Source organism: Ixodes scapularis, unplaced genomic scaffold, assembly GCF_016920785.2.
Source record: "Ixodes scapularis isolate PalLabHiFi unplaced genomic scaffold, ASM1692078v2 PGA_scaffold8__174_contigs__length_109621045, whole genome shotgun sequence".
NCBI lineage: Eukaryota > Metazoa > Arthropoda > Arachnida > Ixodida > Ixodidae > Ixodes > Ixodes scapularis.
This window is the reverse complement of record NW_024609883.1, coordinates 82,006,728-82,032,770: the sequence shown is the minus strand read 5'-3', so window position 1 is coordinate 82,032,770 and position 26,043 is coordinate 82,006,728. Positions and strand designations below refer to the sequence as shown.

General features: G+C 44.6%; 1 protein-coding gene across 1 annotated transcript; it reads left to right on the top strand.

Moving 5' to 3' along the window:
- Position 1: 1 nt before the first annotated feature.
- Positions 2–25,423, top strand: LOC120848689 (trifunctional enzyme subunit alpha, mitochondrial). The gene is made up of 17 exons (XM_040220704.2): positions 2–349; positions 1,506–1,547; positions 1,646–1,716; positions 2,892–3,025; positions 4,246–4,384; positions 6,327–6,446; positions 7,692–7,794; positions 8,434–8,556; positions 8,648–8,766; positions 11,162–11,328; positions 16,585–16,755; positions 17,210–17,432; positions 18,588–18,797; positions 20,128–20,323; positions 20,839–20,950; positions 24,014–24,104; positions 24,968–25,423. The coding sequence occupies exons 1-17, from the start codon at positions 292–294 to the stop codon at positions 25,175–25,177; spliced, it is 2,289 nt and encodes a 762-aa protein (XP_040076638.1). The 5' UTR covers positions 2–291; the 3' UTR covers positions 25,178–25,423.
- Positions 25,424–26,043: the final 620 nt, after the last annotated feature.

Here is a 26,043-nt window from a genome sequence, read left to right as displayed (position 1 = left end):
CGGCCGAAGTAATTGAAAGGAGGATGCGATAGGTGACCCAAAAACGGAAGGCCGAGCCCAACCCAAACCTTACCAGACGTAACGACAATGCTCAAACTGTTTCAACAATAACTAAATTTTAAAATAATTTACCTATGTACTTTTAAGTACAAACTATTTAGGCCTGTTGCCTTCAAATCAGGAAAAGTGTAACGGCGTGAACATGCATTGCATCGGGTTTTAGCACACGTTTGCCGGCCTTCGCTCCGTTTGATCCGCGATTGCCTGAGAAACGTCGGCGAGGAAGTAATCATGGCTTGTCGGGTGCTGGGAGTTTTCCGTAATTTTCCTCATCGGTTATCGGCCTTGGGTGAGTTTGAGCGCTTCCTCATATCTTACTTAACGCTTCTACTGATATTATGAGAATCCCGATGTGCCCCCGAAACTTTGAAAGCGTTAAATGTCGAGGTCATGTAGGGAGTCTCCTAGCTGTAGGCCGCTGGAGTGGGGAACTCATGGAAGATGTAACCATATCTCGATAACCTTGAACCTTATGTTTCGTTAATTGCAGTGTAAAAATTTTGTAGAACGAGCGTTCTCGCATGTTATGAACGCGAACGGTTGTCATGTTTATTTCTGCAGTCGGTGAACCATTCCTGGTGCAGGGGCTATCTCGCCGTGACCCAAGTTTTACCTGAAGATCTGTTCCCTTTATTACCTCTAGCTCCTATTTTTATAATAGATACTCAAATATTTCTGTATTTATCGCGTTTGTTGGTGAATACTTTACCATCTGCTAAGTGTGGCGCAGCAAACACGGCGAAAATTGAGGCTCTATGTAGTGTGTTCGTACCCAGTGTCCAACGTGCTTTCTGTAGGGCAGTTTTTGTTAGGTTATTTTGTTCTCTCCTCCCCTGGCTGGTTGGCTAACAGGTGCAGGAGCGTACGGGCTTTCTCCTTTCTGTTCTAGTCTTGCTAGCCACCCGGTTTAACATTACTTTGCAAGCAGACTATTATTATTATTACTAAATGAAGTAATTATTAAAGGAAACGGGAGCCACCTATTTGATGTCTTGTCCTCCCCCCTTTCCCCCCCCCCCAAAAAAAAAAAAAAAGAGAAAAAAAAATGTTTTGCATATGCCTGCCAAAACCCGGAAGCCTTTTTGCAATGGTGCCAAAAAACACGATGCTGTGCAGAAAGCAAGTTCATCTGCTTAGTTTCCAGGGGCTGTCGTGACGTCAGAATGCCGAGCTCCGATTGGCTCTGATTGAAAGATAGAGGGTAAACCTCAGGCAAGCTTGCTTTGAGGTCTATCCACTATCCTTCAATCAGAGCCAATAAGAGCCCGACGTTCTGACATCACCACAACCCCTGTGCAGGAAGCAGACAAACTTGCGCTCCGCATAGCTTTACTTACTTTTCTGAAGCTAGTAAGCTTTGGCACAAGCAAAAATTAGTTGCCAGTTCATTCCTGGTATACCCAAGAGCGATTTGCCCCACTGACATTTTTCTGTATGCATTCTAGGGACGACGCCGGTTAGGGATTTTTCACTAACCACCATGAACAGTAAGTGAAATTCTCGAGTATGGTGTTGCTGTGATACTTTCTTGACGCTTTGAAGCTGGTTTGTTAGGATGACTCGCTCTTTCACTTCTCTCTCGAAGGTTTAAAGCATATAACGTACACTGTCAAGGATGGTGTGGCGGTGGTTCGCATCAACTCGCCGGACTCAAGGGTAAGGTCTTGAATGTCATCTGTTAAAGGGGTTGGAACAATATTCGGTTGCACTGTCTCACTTTCTATAAGCTCACTGGCAATAGTGCGACCCAAGTATACTCGCATGCAGCACCACATACCAGAGAGGTTTGTTGCGGTGTAATCTTTTATATAAAAGCAGGCTTTTTCATTCAGTCTCTCGTTCACAAAACTTAATGACATATTCATGGGGATCGCAGTGTAGACACAGGGACATGGCGGCAAGAATCCTGCTCATGAATCAGACATGAACACTGTGTGAGCCCTCCATTTGGGCTCGGTACAATCAATGCCTCGACGAGCATTGGATAGTAACTAGCGTTCACTCGCTGCAATGATGGTAATCGTAGACCCCTAACAATGTCTGCTACTCGGCACGTGTCCTGTGCTCTGCCAACCCCAGTGCATGGCTACAATGAACATTGGCAGCTTACTTTCAGCACCGGATCACGTGACTGCTTGTTCTGGTTGCGAGTTCGTAAACTCTGCTCGTTTCTCTCTAATTTCATCTGCAATTACCATTGCTTGGAGAAAAAAAATATCTATTGCATGTTTAGTAGATTATGAATGTCAACCACTAATTCTAAGCGGTATTTTCTGAAAGGACAAATATTGTTGCTCTGCTCCTTTTAAGGGATGCGTAAGTAAACTTTTCCTAAATTTCAGTTTTGTAGTTGATTTGTGTTGTACAGGTATTTCTGGCAGCACCAATAAAGTTCTAGTGAAAACATACCATTCTGTGTCTCACAAATCGATTAAAGAGTTCATCATCCAATCTTGCTGCACATGACATTGGGAGGAAAGAGAGAGACATGTAGGATGGATGGATGGATGAATAAGCTATATCCTTCGTATCTTGTGGTAGCTTTCGCCACCTAGCCTAGTCTCATTTACATCCCTCCCCATTAATTTTGTTCCAAATCCATTCTCTTGTGGGAGATGGTTGTCTCGCACGGCTGCTTTTGCCGAAGGTGAAGGTCACTTTTGGTGGTTTTTGCTGGTTTTCTTGCATTGGGAAGAAGTGTATGCCGGAATATTTGGGAACAATTAGGCTGCATGTCAAACTTCTAAAAACAAGATGTCTTTCTACAAAATTTTTGGATATGTCTTCAGTGTCTGTTTCAGGAATCTAAATTATAGCATGCGTCTTCACAGGTGAATTCACTGAATGCCGAAGTGATGGAGGACATGGATGCTGTCCTGAAGGACTTTGAAAACAACCATAGCGTCACAAGTGCAGTGCTTATTTCTTCAAAGCCTGGTTGCTTCATCGCCGGAGCGGACATTACGTGAGTTGGTAGTAGGGGTTGCTGCGTGTTGAAATACTGACCTAATGGATTAATTGCTGTCTCAATCGCTGCCATGACGACTGTACCCTCTGAGCAGTGGCAGTGACTACTAGAAATATTGAGGATTGCATGATTCCCCCAAAAAGTTTATTAGAGGGACTATGGAACATATTTTCCTGGGCTTCGACTCAATAAGGCTCAGAACAAAACTTTAAGGTGTGATGTATACAGAGTGTGAGTTTGCCTTGTCTTTCTCTTATTAGTTTTTTTTTTTTTTTTTTTGAGGGGGGGGTGGGGAGGAGAAATTGAGGACTGAGTGAAGAATGCAGCAAAGGATGTAACATTCATTTCTGTACTTTTTAACTCTTTTCATGCCATGGGGAAAAAAGGGGTGATTTTCGGGAGATGAAGAAAACCTTTTTTTATTTTAATATCTAATCATGATACAACATTAGAATACATCAAAATGTAGCCAATAAGCTGCTCTTTAGAAGAAAGAACAAACAATTGCAATGATGTCTGAAAGAGATTTTTTTTATATTGATTTGTCGAAATTGGAATTTATGCAAAAATTAAAATTTGGAACGTTTGTGGCTGTATGAGATTATAATATGAATTTTAAAAATCTGAAATATACCAAGCATGCCTTCATACTCATCACTATCCCTTCTGCAAGTTAGACCGCTCTATCTAATATTGTCTTTTTTTGGGGGGTGAACATCGGCAAGCCATAGCTTCTGTAACAGCAGTGCCATTCAGAGAAGCTGTTGCTTGCAGTGGTGCACATTCAAGGCCTTGGACATAAAACCTTGGTGCTGGAGTTCAAATCAAATGATCCAACATCATCCACAGTCCTCACCGCTGCTGCCATCCAAAAGAACAAGCAGCAGAGGCAGTTAAATTGCGCGAGTGAAGCCGTTTTTGTGGCAGCCCCAACCGCCAGTGAAACACCGCGTTCGACAAGTGACGCTGTCATGAAAAAAATTTATTTCCGATAGATCTTCAGCTTGTAAGAAAGTGCAAAATTTAAATCAAAACTGAAACTATGGCTCTTCAACTATTCACAAGATAGCTGAAGAGCTTTAGAAGCTTCAGCGTTCCCAAGCGGCAAATTCAAATTGTGGCGGCACGAGGAAGCCGTTGATCACGGGTGATTGAGAAAAAGGAAATTGGTTGCTCGGCCCTAACTTGCTGCATCTCTACCGCGCGTCGTCCACCAGAATGCTGGACAAGGTGACGTCCGTTTCCCACGCATCCGAACTCTCGCACGAGGGACAGAAGATGGTGCAGAAGCTGGCGGATAGCCCCAAGCCCATCGTGGCGGCCATTATGGGGTCCTGCCTAGGTGGAGGTCTTGAGGTACGTCTACCGGTCTCTCTTTCAGTTTGGACGTCTAGCGGTCTCTCTGTGTGGGAGGTTGGTCACACAAACAAGTTGTTCCTATGTATGTGGCTCTTTTACGGGTTCAACAAGACTTGTTGTTGTTCTTGTTGGTGCACAATGTCGGGAAACACGTAAGTGCAAACAGAGATGGACACGAGAAATGGCTCTCTTCTTGAAGCTTAACAAGACTTGTTGTTGGGCTAGTTGGTGCATGACGTCCGGAAACAAGCGCAAACAAAGATGGACACGAAAAAAGGGGACGCGGACAAGCACTCGCTCGTGTCTTTTTTCTGTTTCCACAGTTTCCTGAGCTTTCTTACGTAACTTAGCTTTAGGTACTGCTTTGTGTGGACCAAAACAAAGTCCTGTCCGATGCTCTTTGTTTTTGTTTGTCGAGTTGTTTATGGTCGTGACATAGATGTTCGTTGTGCACAAAACTTTCGACTAGAAGCGAACTACTAGTTAGCGGTGGCTAGAACTGTGCATGCTTTTGTGCCTGAATGTCGTAAAGCACACAGGTCTTTTCTCTACTGAGAAAGGACCAAGCGGCCCATTTCGGGAGCGTTGCCCAAGTTTCACGGCGGCCCAATCCCAGCCGCGGTGTGCGACAGCAAAGACGCAACGTTTTGCGGAAGGGAGTCATCCAGGGCTGCGGAACCGGAGGTTAAGGTTCTCGCAGCAGTATGATGCTCCTACATTTGTCCAAGGCATTACGGTTTACGCGACCGAAACAAACATTTATCAGCACTGTCGCTTGTCTTTAGATCAGTGTCTGTGAAACTTCTTGACATCGAGAAACCTTTATCTGTTATGAATGGCAGCGGAGGAACTCCTTTTGGTTTCGGCATTGGTGCAATAAAGCAGTACAGGATACCACTGCCCTTGTAAATAATAATAGTATGCATGCTAGGGGGTGGTTGGCTTATAGTTCTGCACCAACAAGTGGCTCAAATCTGCTGAAATGGCGCTTAAGCCGGACAAACACTTGACTTCAACGGACAGAGATGGTCGAGGAAATACAAGATCTCGCGGATCCCATGAGGGTGTTCTGGGGTCCCTTGGGGCTCCTATTAACGCAGTCTGGGGAGGCCATGCTTTAGGTCTTTGCACTGTTGCGCATTAAGGGGGACACTACCCAGAAAAAAAAATATGTGTAAAAAATGTTGACTTTTAAAAATGTTTTATTTGCATCCACCAACATCTAGAGTGTTCCCAGAAAGTTTCATTTGTTTATAGTGAATAGTCATTTTTTTTATAAATTATTTTCAGTCCACCGATGCTAAAGGAAATGTAGAGGTCGGAGCACTTTTAATGTGTTTTTCTCCGTTCCACTTATTGCATAAATTTCACTTTAGGAAAACTTGTTTGGTAACAGGACAAAAGAAAGGGTCACTCGTTTTTTCTAACTCTGATTTAAAGGCAAATTAACTGTTGAATTGTTTTTTTTTTACATTGTGAATGTCTTTTACAAGAAAAAAATGTTAAAAATTTGACATAAAAGGCAAAAAACTTATTTGATTTTTCAGCTCAATGTTAGCATAAACTAAATTACTTTTTGGAAATTTTGTTTTCATAGTTGCACTCTCCAGGCATTCTGCTGCACATCTAGTGAAGAAAAACGTAGGGTATTACATTAGTTTTCTAACGATAGTTTTCCCAAACAATGTCAGTGTGTTCCTGATAAAAATACAATTATAATTTCACAATTCATGTACGCAGATGAAACTTCGCACTGCATTTTGGCTCGCAACTGCCAGAATATACTGTAAGTTTAATTTGTATTAAGCCAAAGGTTCAAACGATTTCTCTTTCGGGTGGTGTCCTTCCTTAAACGACAAAAAGGTATCGCAAACTGGCACGGTAGGACCGCGACGACGGTGATGCGACAAACACCTGACAGCGTGCGACTGCCTTTCAGGTGGCCATGGCCTGTCACTACAGGATAGCCGTCAAGGAGCGCAAGACCGTCCTCGGTCTCCCGGAGGTCATGCTCGGCATACTCCCCGGTGCCGGCGGAACCCAGCGCCTTCCCAAGCTCGTGAGTTCCGCCATTTGTTCACCGTCAAAAGTGTGGTGCACGAAACACGTCTCTGGCCGTCGTACGCCCGGCGATGCCGGGATCGTGCGTCGCGTCGATTGTCGGTGCTCCTTTGGACGTGGTTCTCAGGACTGCTTCTGTGACACAACTAGTGGCTACTTCAGGGACTACAGTAGACTCGTTAATTCAGACTCCAGGAAGCCACAAATCTCGTTTCAACTATCGGAAGTTAAGCTAAATGTGATGCGAGATAAAATTATGATTTGCTGTATGGATAGCTACACATACTGAGCAGATATTTAATGATTTTCTTTTCACAGGCCTCGTAACCATAAGAAGGTATGCCACACATGAAACATTGGTGAAATGTTCTGAGATAAGCTTATTCATCCCCCCAAAATGTTGTCTATTGTGGACTGCTTAAACAGCATCTAACACCCCAAAAAAAAATTAGGTTGGTTTGTTTTTGGAAAAAAAAGGCTGTTTATTGTGAACTTGCCGAGCACTGCTGCACTACGGGGAAGCAACACCTGCAGAATTGAGCTCCGCGGGTGTTGTATATCTGCTGTGCAACTGTGCTTGGTAGGAAGCTCGTTCAATGGGGCTGTGAGGAGCAGCTTACAAATACCGTACGTTGAAAACATGGCAGGGGAGCCAAAATTTTGAAACTTGTCTGAATTAACCAGAAGTATGAAATACTGTAAATCGATTTAATTTTTGCGAGGACGTAATTTTTGCGTCTTGTTTTAATACTGCAAAAAATAAATCCTGCGAATATGTGTCCTTATGGTAATAGATACATACCGTACCACCCTGATTCATGGAATGTTGTGTCCCTGAAATGTTCTCGAAAACCACACTTCTCCAAAATCGCAAAATATTGGCCCGGAGAAAAAAGATTGTTCGCAGTTTCCGAATTTGGATTTCTGCGAGCCTACTGGCACTTTTGTTACATGGGCGGGATAAGGCCTCTCGAATTCTCGTTGCGGGCAGCATAGTATCATGCTTGCACATGTCAGTTTGTTGTACTGTAGCTTTGAATACCCGATGTATTGGGGTCACAATGATCTGAGCTGGTTTTTTTTGAAGATCGTCAGTTATCCTATTTGACGTCTCTTCGGGGAATCTTTGGTCAGTGGGTGGCATAGGACGCTAAGCACAGGAGGATACAGGATGTAGGCATGTCACAGCGGGCGTTCCGCTTTGCGCCTGTACCAAGTGCTGAGTTCGCTTATTGTTGCACAGATCCAACTTCCGACTGCGCTCGACATGATGCTGACTGGACGGAATATTCGCGCCGATCAAGCCAAGAAGATGGGTCTTGTGGATCAGACCGTGGAACTGCTTGGTGAGTCTGTGGACTTGCCTTGGTCTTGGTTGGTTGGTTGGTCAAATTTATGTAGATTGTGGAGGGGGGGGGGTCATAGCCTGTCTTTTTTTATGTTAGTTGTCACAAGGAACCGAAAGTATAGCATTAAATTTTAAAAAAGCACAAGAGCAGATTTGGTGAAAGCTTTTTGTAGGTCGCAAACTCTGCCCACATGCTCTAAACATTCTAGAAGACGCACAATTGCAATCATGCATGGTCTATTTTTTTTAATGAAAAACATGACCAAACATTGCGACGCACCCCTTTGTCCTGAGATCTATTTCAGAAAAGTGGCATTTGGTGGTGTTTTTATTGGGTGAAAAGTGAGCACATACTTGTAATTTTGGGTTTTCTGGGATGTTTAAGGAGCACAGATTGAGATTGTGCCATGCAAAGACAATCTCAAAATTCGTGTTAGCATCCCCTTAACTAGATTTTACTCTATTTTCTACATCTGACTTTCGTTAGTCCTCGATTGGACACCTGGTAGGGGACTTATATATTACGGTGAATTATGGCATTGTTATGCACCCAGACTCGTACACCATATGAAGAAAAAATGAAAGGCTGGCTGAAAACTGTACTTAATGCACCTCGAAATAAAACTTGGCTATGCAGGCCCAGGACTGAAACCAATGGAAGACCGGATGATCGAATACCTCGAAGAAGTTGCAGTCGAAGCTGCTAAGGGCCTTGCATCGAACACCCTCACACCAAATCGAACAAGGCCACTGATGGAGCGTGAGTGGCCTCAAGTACTTACTTTCTTCCTTTTAATTTCACCCTTGCCGCTCGATTGCCGGATTGTGACGGGTCGTGGCATTTTTTGCAGGGCTGATGAACAAGGCACTCTCGTACGAATATGCCAGGAACTATGTGTTCGAGAAGGCAAAAGGACAGGTCATGAAAATGACCCAGGGACTATACCCAGCACCCCTCAAGATCCTCGAGGTAAACTTTGGGAATTTTGGGTTGAAAGGTACATAGTACGACTCTTTCAGTGCAAACAAGCAATCACCAATTTTCTTTGTTTTTCTCTTGGAATCCTAAGACTTTCGTCGACACTATGTGTGGTGGAATGCATTAATTGGGGCACTAATCTAATCTGTAATCTTTGGTGCCCTTTCGGAGAAAAATGTGCAAAAGTGCCCATGTCGCGGTTGCACTCACAGTGTTGCACAGTGTACATGCCTCTTCTACGTCGCGTGAGGCCTGTTTGCATGTTATTTTGAAAAAAAATGTTTTGGAAGGTAAAAGAATAGCTGCTGGGTGTTTTCCGATAAGTTTGGACGACCATGTCCAACAACCATTTTTTAAAACCAGCTTTTGTTTTTGCAAAGAAGAAAAATATTGTCGGAAAAAAATTAAGAAGCGGTCTCTGTTTGAAGTGCTTTCTGCAGATTGTACAAAGTTGGCATTTCAGGCACGTCCCCCAAAACTACTAACGTGTTTATGAGTCTAGAAATATTTACTGGTAAGTTGGGTTTGGGGATGATTGACCCAAAGTATTTGCCACGGAGAATCGTCGTCATTTGTTTGCAAAAAAAAATCTCAAACATGGCACATTGTGCAAAAACACTTCAATATTTTTTCATTACATCTATAAATGCTAGGTTTTTTAAACTTTGTCAGCCTGTCGCCCTGTATTTTTTTAATTTTTTAGCTACAATTTCTTGTCCTGGTTAGAGGAACAAATTTACGAGAAACACTCAAATGGGGCTGTTCTACTCAATACAAACCATTTTGAAAATCAATTAAATAAAATTTGTAGCGTGAGCTTACGCCCACAAAATGAGAGGCGCTATCAAGCGGCTCCGGTGCAGCATCAGACTTGGCTACTGTGCAACGGAGGCGCACAGCTGGGCATGCGGCGGCGCGAGTGCGTCTGCCGCGGCTATGACGTCACTCTTTTGGAATGCCCAGACCAGCAAGGCAGGCGCGGCGGCGGCAGAGCGTGTGGCGGCAGCTTCGCGTAGCTCTCATAATGAGCCTTGCTCATTATGCAAAGCGCGCGGCGCGCTCCGCATAATGAGCACAGCTAATTATGAGGGCCACGCGAAACTGCTCAACCTCGGCCAGTGTAGCTAACGCTACAAAAAAAAGACCATCTTAAATTTCTTTTTAAAGTCCTCCAATTTAAGCTTAATAATATATACTAACACAATCTGCTGTAACACCCTGCCTTATTTTCATGTCTTTGAAGTTATAAAGCAAGAAATCTGGCCAAATTGAGGCTGCTGCAGTGCCGTGAATGGGGCATAGTTGACAAGTTTGTTATTTTTACAGAGTGCAAAAATGCACGGGGTGGTCGATAAGGAACAAGTTGACGGCACAGGGGTGGGGACCGCGTTTTAAAACGAGAATTCTAGGCGCGTTTTTGTACTAGCCGCAGAAAATGCGCACGGGTTGGAGGAAACGGGAGGCACTATTGTGTCACCTCTTCTCAGGGCCTGTTGAACTGGGAACACCATCGCCCCAATAGGCCTCGAGAACAGCCCGGAGATATTACATACATTTGACCTCGCAAATACTGCAAAAGCTTCGGCTAAGGGGCCGGATTTGGCATATGTCGCAGTTTAAGGTCCGGATAATAAATATTTCAATAAAAAGTTGGATTACGAAACAAATAAACCTAAGTAGGTATATTTACATGTAAAAATTTAAGGTATGTAACAATAATTCGAGTTGATAAAGTGGATGAATACATATAATTTATTTTTAAATTCAGTATGTTGTTAATTGAGACATTAAAAAATAATTGTGCCCTCCAAAACTCACCAAGCCTAAATCAATTTGCATAGAAATTTTGGGATATTCACAGAGGGCAGAAAGCTATTAGGTATTAGGAATGGTAGTTTTGATTATGACAATATGCAATAATTGTGACACAGGAGTCTAAGCACGATATACGTCAGAAAGCAAAGGAATTATAACATAGTTACACAGACATGAAACAACGGACTACAAATACCAATGCTGGTGATAAAACTGTGCAATAAATAAAACAACATATTTTTTTATGTAGTTATATAAATTTTTTTTAATAATATTTTTGTTTGCGTTTTTAATGCTCATCGCTGCGCCCTTCTTTTTTATTTTTTTTTCTCGTCTATTTTTGTTATTTTAGCAGCAGGTTGCGGGTCGGGCATCACCCTGGAAAGACCGCGGCCATCCGCGGGCCGGTGTTTGGACACCCTTGCTCTAGTGATGTGTTTCCAGGGTCTCTTCATAGACAGTGCCAGATTGCCAGTGTGCCATCTCGTCGCGAGAGATCACAAGAACTCTGTCGTAACCAGGCGGAAGTGTGTGAGTCTGCCTTTACAGTAGTACTCGACCGTCTGCCCAGGTTGTGAGGACCGGCATCGAGAAGGGCCCCCAGGCCGGCTACAAGGCCGAGCACGAAGGTTTCGGAGAGCTCGTGATGACTCCTCAGAGCAAGGCCCTCATCGGGCTGTACTTTGGACAAGTCACGTGCAAGAAGAATCGGTTTGGAGAGCCCAAGAACAAAGTCAAGTGAGGAACCCGTTCCTGCCATTGTGCCTAGGACGTTTCTCCAACCGGTGCATTCGCTGTTTTATCCCGCCCGCGCATCAAAAGCGGTCCCAATGCGTCGACAGATGACGTCCTGTCGTTGGATGTCGCGTCCCCGGCTGTTGGTTCAGCAAAAAGAGAAAAGCGAACACAAGTGTTGCCGTCATTGTGGCGTCCTGACGCCCCAATGCCGAAGCTTCCGCCTATCTGACGGTCGAGCGAACTTAAGCTGCCGGCGCAGGTGGGTACGGTGGACGGTCGTCTGCTGCATCCTCCCACGCTGCTGCGCCACCACCAGGATCGCGGCAGACGAGTATGCTAGGACACTTGTGTGACGTCGTCGGGCGGAAATCGAGGGACCACGAATGGGGACGCAGTAGACGGACCTAGTCGGAGACGTGTTCTGAGCAGCACACTTCTGCCGGGTGCGAACGAAGCCACCTTGAGAATCTGTGCAGCCTAACGGTGCACATGGAAAACTGTTGCCATACCTATGGTAGTACCGGGGCGGCTACGTTCAAATTCAATCAGATCTGTCAGGTCTTTTGATTTTTATAAAAAAAATTTGTGTGATAGCTCAATTCCTACTTTGGCCGTTATCTCTGTCGTGAGCCCCTATTGGGTAGCAACGGGAAGTAAACAAAAATGAAATAAACGGTGATCAAATATTCATGCAGTGGGTTAGCATGCAAGCTGTTGTCGTGCGGCATTTGTGCTCATCGGATTGAGCTTTGAGTATGAGCTTGCATGAGCAAGCCATATATACAGGAATTAAAAACAGCGCGGAAAGACGAGGACCAGACCAAAAAGTGACACGGACGTAGCGCTGACTTACAACTGAGTTTATTGAACGCAAATCGCAATATATATTTGCGGTGTCATGAACAAAAAAGAAGAAAGAATTCAGCCCATGGGATGCACCACCAATAAACATTAAACAATGATAAAAAACATATATATATATACATATGTATAAAAAAAAAAAAAAAAAAAATGCACCATGACACAGCCGTAAAGAGTACGTGCTAAAACACGAGCAAGTCAGAGAACCAGAAAATTCATCTCTTTGCCTGATAGGGCCACAGAAGGACTGCTTACACATGCTGCACCCAACCTCGCTATCTCTACAGCCTCTAGAATTTCCCGAGTAAGCTGGTCCCTATGACGCTTAACAACCTCACACCGTTTGAAGTCGGGTAGGCAACCACAGTCGCGGCAATGAATGCCCAGATGACCGGACGCGGTTGTGGAGACACTGTAAGCGTGCTCTTTTAACCTGTCATTGAGACAGCGGCCCGTCTGGCCAACGTAGCGCCTGCCACACGTCGGAGGGAGAGAATAAACAACCCCCTCAGAATACAAGACGAAGCGATCTCGATGCCTCGTACTGCAAACCGTGGCTGCCCTCGAAGAAGGGTTAACAGCTCTGCACAACCTGGACAACTTGTCCGGGGCAGAGAATAAAACGTCGACGTCACATCTGCCAGCAATGCGTTTTAGGTTGTGGGACAGGCCGTGTATGTAGGGGATGACCACAAACTTTCTTTTTTCCCTTCCCTTTCTGTTGTAGGCCTCTTCTTCACTTGTCATAGGGCTGCTCTTGATATCTTTCAGCAAACACTCGGCGACTGTTGTTAACACATGGGAGGGAAATCCAGCACCTGCTTTGCTGGTGCTGTCTTTGCTGTCTTTGATGTTTATTGGTGGTGCATAACATGGGCTGAATTCTTTCTTCTTTTTTGTTCGTGACACCGCAAATATATATTGCGATTTGCGTTCAATAAACTCAGTTGTAAGTCAGCGCTACGTCCGTGTCACTTCTTTGTCTGGTCCTCGTCTTTCCGTGCTGTTTTTAATTCCGAAGTATGTACCAACTCGCCCTAGCCTCAACTTTAGCATATATACAGGTTTTTTTTCATTGCAAAAATAAACCATGCATCAGCAAACACTATTTCTCTGTCCAAATGTAGTATTAGCAGCCCAAAACCAGATGCAAAATTTCAGATTGAACCATTAGGTACTTGTTTAAAAGTTATAAGTAATTTTCTGAAAATTTCAATGGGAAAATTTATTCACTCTCAGTAACTGGCACCATTCAGCTGTATGTATTCAAGGTCTCCGTCGGCCACCATTTTCCCACTTAAATCTCCAGAAAATCGTAAAACTTTCGAACAAGGTAACGGTTCGTCCTGGAACTTTGCATCTGGGTTGGTCCTCTAACACTACATTTGGGCAGAAAATCGGCGCTCAGCGATGCTTAGCTTATTTTTGCTGTGAAAAAGCAACCTGGTAACCCTGAAAAAAACAAACAAAAAGCTTCTTTTTTTTATTTTATTTCATAAGTTGGTGTATAGAAAAAAATAACATTCACATTAGTTGCCTAAGTTGAATTTGCTTTAATCCAAAAACAATATGTTGCTTAAATTTAGATTTCAAGAAAAAATTACTCTCCCACCTGCAAGGACCTATACCGTGAAACACATATTGGTGCTTAGCTACATAGGTGAGAGCTACCTTGTGATAATTTAATAATGTCGGTAAGCAAGCTTCTAAAAATGGTTAAGTATAAAAGATTTCTGAAGTAGGTTTTTGAAAAAGTAATTTTTTATTATTTTTCAACTTCTATCGCAGTGGGCCCACATAGTTGCTGATGATGGACTATAAGTATTGTTTTACCTGTATAATTTCAGTAACAGACAGCTAAATAGGGCACTTTTACTACCCTATCTGTGAACCTGGTGCTTCGGCATAATTGCTTCACTGTAGCTTTCGCAAATAATCCGGCAAAGAGAAAGAAAAAAAAAAAATCTTCAGTATGATTAATATGTTCAGTTTAAAATAACTCTGCATTGTCCTGAATATTTTCATTTGAATTTTTGAACTACACTAGCGGTATTTGCACAGCGTATGACACTCTTCAAAGCAAATGCCGGGGTCCAAGCCAGGTTTTACAGTAGAAAACATTTTCGTGTCTTTGCCTTTTGCAGACGGAGTAAAGGCTGTCATCTTGAACACCCAAAAGCATGCACAAAATGCCCGTCCACGCATCTAGCAAACAAATAATCGAAAACATGTCACATTTTTTTACGACACCTGTTGGAGGGACAAAAAACTAAGTATGCATAGTTTACATACTCGATAAGAGATGGCGCAAGTTGAAATTGTCGGGAGGTGCCCGACCACAAAGGATAAATGGGCCTGTTGGGGGAGCTTCAACACTTGTCCAGAACGAGAATATTTATTGGAAGATACCCGACAGAGAGCCCCAAAGGGTTAAGGGGGGACACTGGCTAGAGGTTGAACTTCCGAACTACTCAAGTGATCGGAATGAAATTTGCACGGGAGATTTAACTTCAGATGAAGGGGTACTATACAAACTTTCAGCTCTCTAGGACAACTTTACATACCTGCATAAGAAGACGTGTCACTCTTCATTACGAAATCTGTGATATGTAAATGAAGCTATTAGGCATAAGTTTAACTGCTTGAGTATAAAATGGGGGATGTGGGACTTCGGGCTATCTAGTTTTTATAACTCAAATGTAAATATTTCAGGAAGAGTAATTACCTCGAAATATGAGATGCATTACTGTCCTATGTCAATTTTTGAAAACATAGCTTTTTCTCAATGAGGACTTCAACTTAAAACAAAATAAAGTAGATAGCCCGATTCCCCAGTAAATTTCAGTTCAGAAATATCTTGATTGTGGTATCAGAATAATTTTATCCTCAAACAAAAGATTCCTTCGTATGAAATTTGCAGCAAAAAGTGGAACTGAGAAAAATGCATTCAAACATTGAACTCCTTTACTTTGTTGGTGCCTCACAATGTGTTGAAAATAATTTATATCAACGTAACTATTTGCTGCATGGGTATGAAATTTAGTGTAAGGGTGTATAATTAGTTTCTAAAACTGAAAACCTCAAAATTGAAAAATTAATTTTTTCGAAAAATTTTGAAACTTGGGCTCATGTCCCCCCTTAAACTGGAAAAAGAAACAGCCAGATTGCATATCTAGGTCAATGTGCCTCCAAGTTTCTCAGCTCCATTCCATAAAACACGGGGGCTTAGCTGAGCAAAATTTGTTAACCATTCAATGATGGGGGTATGTGTGTGGGAAAAGGATCAGTAAAAAGGAAAATCATTCTCATTGCAGGGTCTATTAGGTTCTGTGTAAACGGCGCAGAGGGCACATGTTTGCGACACTCCTTTGAAGCGTTTCAAACAATACTAATTTAAATGACATTATGCACTATTTGCAGCTTTCTATATTGCCTCTACACTTTTTTTTGCCGAGATTGTTTGCAAATGCCCCAACTGTGAATGATTACTCCAACACGAGGTCCACAAATGGGGCTGTAAAAGCTCAATTTAGCTTTCAGGTACAAAGAATATAAACAAAAGGGTAAAACAATAATCATAGCTCTGAGCTGTTAGTTTGCTGTTAGTTTTCTACAGCAATTCTAATGGAAGGCAACATTCCTCTGGATAACAAGTCCGAAATTTTGGAAAAAAAAAAAATAACCATAAGAGCAAAACATGAGCTCTTTCCTTCTAAAAATAGGTTGCAAAAGTTCCTGCTGCATAAAAAAACGTGAGCTGTTTGAGTGAAATCGTCAGCTTGTAAAGAACGGCCAAAGTTGCGAAAAATTCAAATTGAGTTTTTGACATATTACGCCAATTGGCACATCCAGGTATTTTTTCTCTAAAACTCAGATTTTAATTTTTAAAAGGGAAGCTTTAATTATTGCAAAAAATAAATAACCACATGCATTTTTTTTTTTCGAAAAACTTATAAAGAAAAGTTTGATCGAATGCACAAGCTTGGTCAAACACAAATGAAGCCACGCAGTGATGCAAATAGAGTTCAACCCGTCTAAAATATTTTTCGTGCCAGTAAGTATACATCCTGGACCACAGTCTCTCTTGCTTCACATTACTTTTTATTTATTTATTTATTTATTTATTTATTTATTTCAGTAGCCTCGTTGTCCAGAAGCATTACTAAGGGAAGGGGGAAAAAAAGATACAAAATCCATGCAACATTATTACAAAAAAAAATTCACTGGAAGCTTGAAACATTCAAGGTTTGCATTTACAAATATGATTGGTTATGGCAGTTCTAAATGAACTAATCGATGGTATTGACACTAAAGACGCGGGAAGGCAGTTCCGTTCGGTTGACATCTTGGTATAGAAGAGTTCGGTTCACAAGTTTTCTTTTCTCTGGCCCACAGGACAGTGGGAGTCCTTGGGGCTGGCCTGATGGGTGCTGGCATTGCCCACGTCTCAGTGGACAAGGGCTACAATGTCCTTCTCAAGGACACGAACCAGAAAGGTCTTGGTCGCGGGGAGCAGCAAATCCAGAAGGGACTGAGCGACGCAGTCAAGAAGAAGCGCTTGTCAGCGTGAGTCCGGACCTCCATGATTGCAAGAATTGGTCAGCGTTCGCTATTGTCGCTGACAGGATGAGATTGTAATAGCGGCAACAACAGCACAAAAAAGAGAAGGACAAACAAGGACGCTTGGCTGAAACTGCGCAGGGCAAACTGAGATGGCGATAAGAGTGACAAGGAAGCACAGATTCACCACCACAGTTTGCCAGATTGGGTGTGCCAGATGTCCTTCACTGGTCTGGTTTACATAAAACCCTCGCATTTAATCTTTCAAATCTTGCATCATCACCTTGCACTGCATCATGAACTCGCCTACATAAGCTTGCACCATAAATTTGTGTCGCGAATTGAGATCTTTTGAAACCGTTTGAAACAGTTTCAGCACTGAGATTTTGTGACTCGGGCACGACAGAGCCTTTTAGCGGGAGCTGTGTCGGGTCGTCAAGTCAGACTCTGCATTATGCAGGATCGAGAAAGACCGCTTCATGTCTGCCTTGGAGCCGACGCTGAAGTATGACCGCTTCAGCCAGGCGGACATCGTCATTGAGGCCGTCTTCGAAGACATCGGCATCAAGCACGCCGTGCTCAAGGAGGTGGAGCAGCACATTCCACCGCACTGCGTCTTTGCGTCCAACACGTCTGCCCTCCCCATTGCCAAGATCGCCGAGGCGAGCAAAAGGCCCGAGAAGGTCAGTGGCCCCCTCCTCAAAGTGAGACAGGGCAGAATTACAATAGTCTACTTCATTTCATTTTAAAAGCAGTACCGAAAGCTAGTGGCAACATAAACACAAATGCACATACTAGAAATGCCATGTCACGACGCATCCTTCGCACTTGCTTGGATCAGATGGTGTCAGACACACACATAGAAACACGACAAGTGCCATGATCTAGTGCTTTCCGAGAAGCTCGATTGGCCCCATTGGCTTGTAGCATTGGTAGTGGAGTATAGTTGAACATTTCAAGGCCTGAATCATCGACAGAAAAAAGGGACAGGTGATAGAAATGCAAACAGCAAGGACGTAGTCTCCTTGTGATCCTGTTGCCTGTCCTTGCAAAGACTTAACTTTTGACTTTATTACTGCTATCTTGCCCACCTTCATGCTCTTACAAGTGGACTCTGGGAGCCATGTCTGCAACGCGTGAACGTACACAGCAGTTAAGGCGTTGAGCGGCGTCTTCTGTTCAAGGAACTCGTGTAGGACCACAGCCAAATCCACATGTAGCAAACTCATCTGTTAGGTTGAGCATGTTTGTTCTATTCTAGCTGAACCGACGTTTATTCATTGAGGTCCTTACACGAGATTTTATAGAGTTCTTGCGTGCATGTGTTGTAAAGGTAGCTTGACAGAACTGCAGCTGTTCGAAGAGGATCACGCTTCATCCCACGTCACGGTACGTGGAACGCACCCTTGACCGGTACGTCCAGCGTCCTATTCCACCCACACATCCAAAGTGGTTCAAAAGTGGCAACAAAGTACGCCACACGAACCGGCGTGCCAGGCTGTCGGACGTATGTCGACATCCTAACTTGTGTGTCATAGAAGTTCCGTCGAAAAGTAGTAAGCGAACCTCTACTGCCGCCGTCGTCAGTGTTCTAACTCATAGCTGCCGAAGTTTCCGTAAACTTTGTGTGAAGCTGAAGAGTGACTCTGAGCAGGACAGCCATATGCTGTGTCCCCTTCTGCTGCAGTGCCACCGCCAAGATTGCTGCAGGCAACAAGATGACGCAAGTGCGACATGGTAGGCAGGAACCGAGGGACCACAAATGAGGATGCGGAAAATGTGGCAGTCGGAGATGTGTTCCAGGCACCGCAGTAGACATGTGCCTCCTCTCGTACCAGGTGGTGGGTATGCACTACTTCTCGCCGGTGGACAAGATGCAGCTGCTGGAGGTGATCACGACGGACAAGACGTCCCAGGACACGGCGGCCACGGCCGTGGAAGTGGGCCTGAAGCAGGGCAAGGTGGTGATCACCGTCAAGGATGCACCGGGCTTCTACACCACCCGCATCCTGTCGGCCATGATGGCCGAGGCCCTCAGGGTACTACAGGTCGGTCCCCTCGTGTTTTGGGGCGCACTTTTTGCTGGGAGAAAAAAAAATTGTGTGTTTTATTTTGAGCTAATGTGAGGCGTTTGTTTGACGCCGTTACAAGCGGGTAAGAATGAAGTTTTGGACAACCTTCCTGTCATTGTATGGATCGGTTTTCCTAATTTTGCAAGGAATAGGGAGCTCTTCCCATCACAATGAATCAGTCTCCCCATTTTGTGAGGAATAAGAAGCTGTCCCTCTTACTATGGATCAGTCTTTCCCTATTGCAAGGAATAGGGAGCTCTTCATGCCAGTGTATGGGTCAGTCTTTCCCCGTTTTGCAAGGAATGGGAGCTCTTCATGCCAGCGTATGAATCGGTCTCCCCATTCTGCAAGGAATAAGGAGCGCTGCCCGTTATTACGGATCAGTCTTTCCCTATTTTGCGAAGAATAGGGACAATACTTCACCATTGCCTAACGATTGGGCGGGCACTTAACTGGTCTGCGAGAATTGAGGAACTGGGGGAGGCAGGGATTTCGGGAACACGTCGGAAGCAAGGTACAGAAGTTATTGAATCCCGGAGAAAAGCTCGCCGCAAAACCGGCGGATGCAGAGAAATGTTTACCGGCCATTGAGTGTATGCGGAGAAAAGCTCGCCGATATTTTTTTTTTCTCTTTATATAAAGGCTGTTGGATCACGCGTAACATATGTCAATGTATCATTAAAAATCGCCGGCTTTGTAAAAATGAAAATGTCCTTTTTTGTAATATTTGTTAAGCTTATTGGGTATATTTCTCCCAAATCAATAATTGCGGGCGAGTGTTTCCTGTGGCTTGCTCTCTAAGCAACGAAAGCCTAACTGGAAACTTAATGAACTTAAAGAACAGGAAAGAGTTCGAAAACTTAATAGTGTCTTCCTAAAACCTAAAAATCCAAACTGTAAATGCCGAAAATCCGAAAGTGCATGCGCAACAGCGCGGTGCCTGAAATTCTCCTTGAAGCTTTTGTTAACCTTTGAAAACATGATAAAACAGTCAGTAGGATATCGAGGCTTCTTTCTTCCACGGACATGCACATTTTCTGGTACACTGTCTTTGTTGCCTGAACGCGGTTGATTTTTGTATTTATGCTTGCCCATTGCGAGCCCATTGTTGTTCATTTTAAGGCACCGTTGGCTGTCGGACAGTTTTTGTATATTTGAAGTGTGTTTCACTTCTACCATGTCCAAGTTAGAATATGTAGTATCTATAAATAAATTTTAAAAAATCATAAAAGTCGCGTGATGGGAACACGGTCGTTGTTTCCGAAAGAGCATGAGAATTAATCGAGGTCGCCGTTTCCGTCGCCAGGAAGGCACCACCGTCAAGGAACTAGACTCCCTGACCAAGAAGTTTGGCTTCCCCGTGGGTGCCGCGACGCTCATGGACGAAGTCGGCATCGACGTGGCGTCGCACATCGCCGCGTTCCTCAACAAGGAATTCGGCGCCAGATTCCAGGGCGGCAATCCCGCCATTCTGCACGACCTGGTGGCTGCTGGATTCCACGGTCAGTTCCAGGGTCGATCGAGAGCTATGCTGGCACCTTGCGTCCCCCGTCGCTCGACCTCTAATGCTGTGACGGCGAGAAACTGAGGGAGAGGAGGAGACGAGAGTGCGGGGACGTCGGGGTGCTGAGTGTCTCGAGCTTGAGCAGTGTTTCAAGCAGTGTCTTGCCCTGCCTTTTTTATTTTTTTTTACCAATACTTTTAATGCATAAATGCTTTTGAACAGAACCCCAATCACAATTTGTCCAATTCCCAATGAATTTGGTGGTGAAAAAATTGTCCCGCAACCTAAGCACCTGTTTGGTTTCCCCGCTAAATTTTCTAGGGAGATTGACGTCATGTGACCTCTACACCCTGTTTCCCCGCTAAATGGATAAAGGTTCAATCCTCGACACCCCCATTTAATGTCTTCTACACAGGCTAAAACGATTGGTCTTTAAATACTGCATTTTGTGCATTACAAAACTTTGAAGATAAAGGTAGCTGCTAATTTCTTTTTCTTTTGACTTCGTTGCAGGCCGCAAGTCCGGCAAGGGCTGCTATTTGTACACCCCCGGGGTAAAAGACCGTCCGACCAACACCGAGGCCGAGAACCTGCTCAAGAAGTACAGGACGCCAAAGAAGTTGGAGTGAGTGGAGTTTACGTCTGGCATCTCTGGGATGGGCATTTTCAGACTATCCGATATCAAAGAACCCCTTTCCGTGCCCTTTGATGGTTTGGCACTTATAAACAGAACCCACTTATAAACAAAACCCAGTTTGACAATGCTCCGGCATGTGGATTTTATATTGGGTTCCTCAGAGTATTACCTTCAAGTGGTTCCCCAAACTTACGAATTTCCCCGACCGTCGCCACCCCTTTTTGAACTTTTTTTTTTTTTTTTTTCAGTTTGTGCAATAACATTTGAGTAATCCAATGATGCACAACTATTGTATTTACTCACATAGTTAATGCACCCCCTACAACAGGTGTCAATATTTTTACTTCTCACGCAATGGACACACCTTTAACTTCGGTGTGAAACATTCTTTGGCTAGGTGTTCTGCATTTCGTGAAGCCCAGAAAAAAGTGCGGCCGCGAGGCTTGACACCGATTGGTTTACGGGTGGGATAGGAGTGAGGGGCGTAGGAACCAGAGTTATGTCAAAGTGTGCTGCTCTTTCGATCGACGGCTGCACGGGAACTACCAGGACTACTGTATTTATTAAAATATAAACCCTTGTTTTCTTTTCTCTCTTGCTCTCCGTTTTTTTTTCTTCTAAATTCGAGATTAACTCACAATTAGGACAAACAAGTTTGACCCGTAATAATCCTGAGCATAATTTGTGAGCGTATCGTGCTAAGCCACGCGTTCCCCCGGGTCAGTCGCTGCTCTTAGCACTCTGGTGCAAAGCGGTGAAGCTAGACTCGGGCATGCTGGTGAGATGCGGTGGAGGTTGACGCGAGCGGAATACAGCCACGGAACTAAGGCACGTGGCAGACACGATAATCGAGCGATCTTATCAGGAATACAAGACCCTGGTTCTGTTTTATGACCATAGCCACAATTGGCAATCCTACTATTTTGCAGGGTTTTCTTGGGACAATTAGTTCCCAACATCGACGACATTGTCTGGAAATTTAGGTGATGTCGGCAATCAGCCAGCCAGCACATCAACCGGCCAGAGCAGTTGATACCTAACGTCAGCGGCTCTGGCCGGTGGATGCACAGTATCAAAGCGCGACATTGTGGCATTCGTCATCTTGGTATGTTTTATTCATTGGTTAAACCAATACTAGAGTGCAGGGAATGTCCCATCACTCGCACTTTTAGTATGTGTGGTTGTGGTTGTACGTGTTCGAGCCTTCAACCGTGCTCTGACCTAAAACGAAACAAACTACTATACGGTGAGTAGAGGCACTGTGGAATTCATATTTGTAAAATTTTTTTTTCCTTCTACTTTTCCGAATATTAGAGTCAAACAATAATAAAACATTAATTTTTCCGCTTTAAGCCATCTCGGCACAGGTGTGGCACAACTCTTAGCAAAATTGGCATTTTGGCACAAGATGTAGCAGACCTTTGTTTGTGGTGCAATTTGCTGCAAATGGCACAGCACTTCCATCGCTGGTCATGTGACTAGAGGAATAGGCGAGGAGGAGCTGGACTGCCTGTGCACACCGAGGGAGATGAGCTCGAGAGTAGGGAAAGCTCTGGGAGATGGCCAGGTTTATCAGCCCGATTAGCAGAAGTTTCGTTTCATTCATTCTAGGAACGACTATCGAGTGTATACATGGTATGCGTTAAACTATCTGATGAAGAGCGTCGTACGCTTGTGTTGCTCTTTATGCCAAGTAAAGGCCGATTCACATGACAAACTGATCCGCGGACGGATTGATTACGTGACGACATGTCTGCGGTTCATCCGTCTCCCAAGCGCATCCACACGAGGGAGATATCGAGCAGACAGCAGCAAGGACGGACCGAATCTGTTCGCCACCCCACAGTGCCGCAAAACTCCAACATTGCACCGTTGCACGTTGTCCAAAAGAGAAATAGACATTTCCTACCGCAGTAAAGAATCGTACGCCGCTGTTACATACTACAGATAGAGACAAAACACCGCGATAGGCTTCGCACGAAGCGCCACTAGCTTTACTAACCCAAACTATGACAGTAAACACAGGCATGGTCCTGCTTGAGAAGGGTTCTGCATAGAAGCGACGAAGTTCTGGGCTTGCGGAGGGGCGTTTGGAGATGCATTCACGCACTCGGCGCTCAACACTCAAGTACACCACTGCCACAAAATAGGTCTTGCTCGGTGAAATCCTGATTGGACGTGCAAGAATTATCGCGGCGTGCTAGATGAGTTTTGACAGGAGCTTCTTGACGCGGACCCGGAGGAGTACCGGAACCTGCGTCTCGTCAGCCGGACAAAGTTTCTGGAGTTTCTTTCACGCGTGGGACCGAGAACCGTGCAACAAAATGAACCAGCGAACGCACAAAACACAACGATGCACCCTTTTTGTTTTAATCGTCCAGAAAAAACAACAACAAGAAAACAATGTACCGTTGCCAGACTAAACGCTTCTCAAGTCAATCTCCCGCCAAAAATCCGCGAGTGAAAAAGGTGCTCGACTTCATCAGTCTGCGCGTCCGCGGACGAGGAGCGGATCGCAGGAATCGCTGATGTGCCAGTCACGTGATACACGGTCTGCGGACGAAAATCGCGATTCGGTCCGTCGTGTGAATCGGCTATAAGCTTCGCAAGGCGCTTTCCCCTTTTTTGGCGGTTGAGGAGCTTGCAGATTAACAACGGAAAATGTACGAGAGAATGTTTCACTCACTGTTGCGCATCAACGCACGGCTCGGATACGTTGAAATGGAGCTCAAATTAGGCATGCGCTTTACCGGTGAATTTGCGTAGCCGAGCTACCTCTCGGTTCCGAGTGGGCAAGTTTGACGGCCTGTGCTCTAGGAGAAGCGCCGCTTTAAAAGGATGGCATCATGCTCGTAATGTTACGTTACAAGCAAGCGCAACAGATTGCTTTATGTAAAGGCTACCTTTATATATTTTCCAGTTTGTTGCTGGGGTGTGCTAGTGTAAGGGAGAGTTTGAGAACGCCCATCCCGCTGTCGCGCTTGCGTCGCACCTTTGAGACGCGACATTCCTGAGGTCGTGCCGAGGCTGAAGCAGCACACTGTCTCGCAGGAACACTGTGGAGGAGCTGCAGATGCGGCTAGCGGGCCGCTTTGTGAACGAGGCCATTCTCTGCCTACAGGAAGGCGTCCTGGCCAACCCCGTAAGTGCACGCCTCTACCATCGTCCCATCGGTCCAGAAATTTAGTGTTTCTAGCGTACCCGGCCAAGCTCGTGAAGGATGTTCCCAAGCCTCCACTTGTTCATTTCTAGACTAATTTTAATATGCCTACATTTATGGAGTGGCCTCAGAAAGTCCAATGCCAACATTGGGACAGCAAGTAAACAACGAATTTGATATATAAATTAAACATTAAGATGCCCAGCTATACCTGATCTAGGGGATTTATAAATCTCGCTATGTGTAAAAATCCTTTTTTCAAATTCAAATTAAAAAAAAGAAAAAAATCGCAAAAAAAAAACAAAAACAAATTGGGAATGATGTATGCAGGCTGTTGGGACATCTCTGCCGAACAAAGACCCTTGCATCATAACCACACTAATCTTAAAAATTTGGTGCAATGTTTCCGCTCCTTTTAAAAGCATCATCCCACTTTGAAAGTGTATTTCTCTCCTGAGCACGCGAGTGCCATATTCATACTTTTGAAAGTGTTGATTGCGACAGGTTAGCCTTTGCACTTCTTACCGAGCACCGGTTTGCTACGGGAAAGCAACACTCGCTGAGCTCGCTTTTGCGGATGTTGCTTCTCTGCAGTGCACCAGTGCTCGGTAGCAAGCATGCTCCACGGGGCTAATCCGCAACAATCCAACACTCCGAAAAATAGGAATAATAAGAATATTTCACATTACTAATAAATGCTCACAAGTATCTCGGTTTACTGCATAAGCGGGTAAATTCTTAGCGAGGTGCCAATCTCTTTTACCGCGGTTCTCGAAGTGAAAATGAGTACAGAGAGCGACGTCACCCGAGAGCTCATGGACGGCCATCACTCATTTCAACTGCAGGTCGAGGGGGACATTGGCGCCGTGTTTGGTTTGGGATTTCCGCCGTTCTTGGGCGGCCCTTTCCACTACGTCGACACCTACGGAGCAGACCGGCTGGTCCAATGGCTGGACAAGTTTGCCCAGGCATACGGGCCGGAGTTCGAGCCCTGCCAGCTGCTGAGGGACCACGCAAACGACACCGCCAAGAAATTCCACGCCAGGAATAAGTAGTTTTCCCGCCTGCACTGCCTGTCCACATTGTTTTTGTTGGGGGGCTTTTGCTAGTTGTTTAGTTGGTTTTTGGATTTAACTGTAAATAGTCACAATCGTCTCTTCTATTCGACCAATGCTGCACGCCGTCTGCCGCGGGGAACAGTATTTTTGACGGGGGAGGGGAAGGGAGGCGAGGGGGGGTGGGGGTGAATCGGCGTTTTTTTTTACAGTCGATAGTCAATAAAGCTGACGGCTCTCCTTTGATTTTGTGACTCTAATTTCACTTGTTTTGGTATTGTTGAAACGCTGAGGCAGTTGCGCATGCGGAGGATCGGTTGCCGAGCGCATTAACGAACCACAGCTTCGAGCATGTGGAACAGAAGCTCGCACTGCTGGACCCGAGGATTCTGGGTTCAGTTTCTACCCGAGCCCGTTTCGATCAGGAGGAGCGTTCTACGGGCGTGTGGTCACGTATCGCTACAAAGTGTCTACCAAATAGTTTTTTTTTCAAATTCCCCGACTATTTTAAATTCCTTGACCCACAACTACCGACACCAAAACGCAATCTATTATAGATACACAATATTTGCAATGTAAAATATTTTAAGTTAGATAAAGCAACTACTTTCACTCTTGAAGATGTGTAGAATACAGCATTGATTAGGGCTTACTGTTTCAGGGAGTTTGGTCCCAGTACCTGATCAGTACATCCATTTGTTCTCTCTGGGTTGCATTTTTTTGGTGATCTCGCACATGGGGAACATCAACGGAAACAGCGAGGAAGACGCTGCCGCTGAACGGAAAGATCCACGAGTCGTTATAGTGTTCAAGCACCACATGATCTCGGCCATTGGGCTTCATTCTTCAATAAAAAGCCGCCCACC

Coding starts and splice junctions, on each gene's coding strand:
- LOC120848689 (XM_040220704.2), top strand. CDS start 292: ATGGCTTGTCGGGTGCTGGGAGTTTTCCGTAATTTTCCTCATCGGTTA. Junction 3,026..4,245: donor ATCGCCGGAGCGGACATTAC/GTGAGTTGGTAG, acceptor GTCGTCCACCAG/AATGCTGGACAAGGTGACGT. Junction 17,433..18,587: donor CGAGCAAAAGGCCCGAGAAG/GTCAGTGGCCCC, acceptor CTCTCGTACCAG/GTGGTGGGTATGCACTACTT.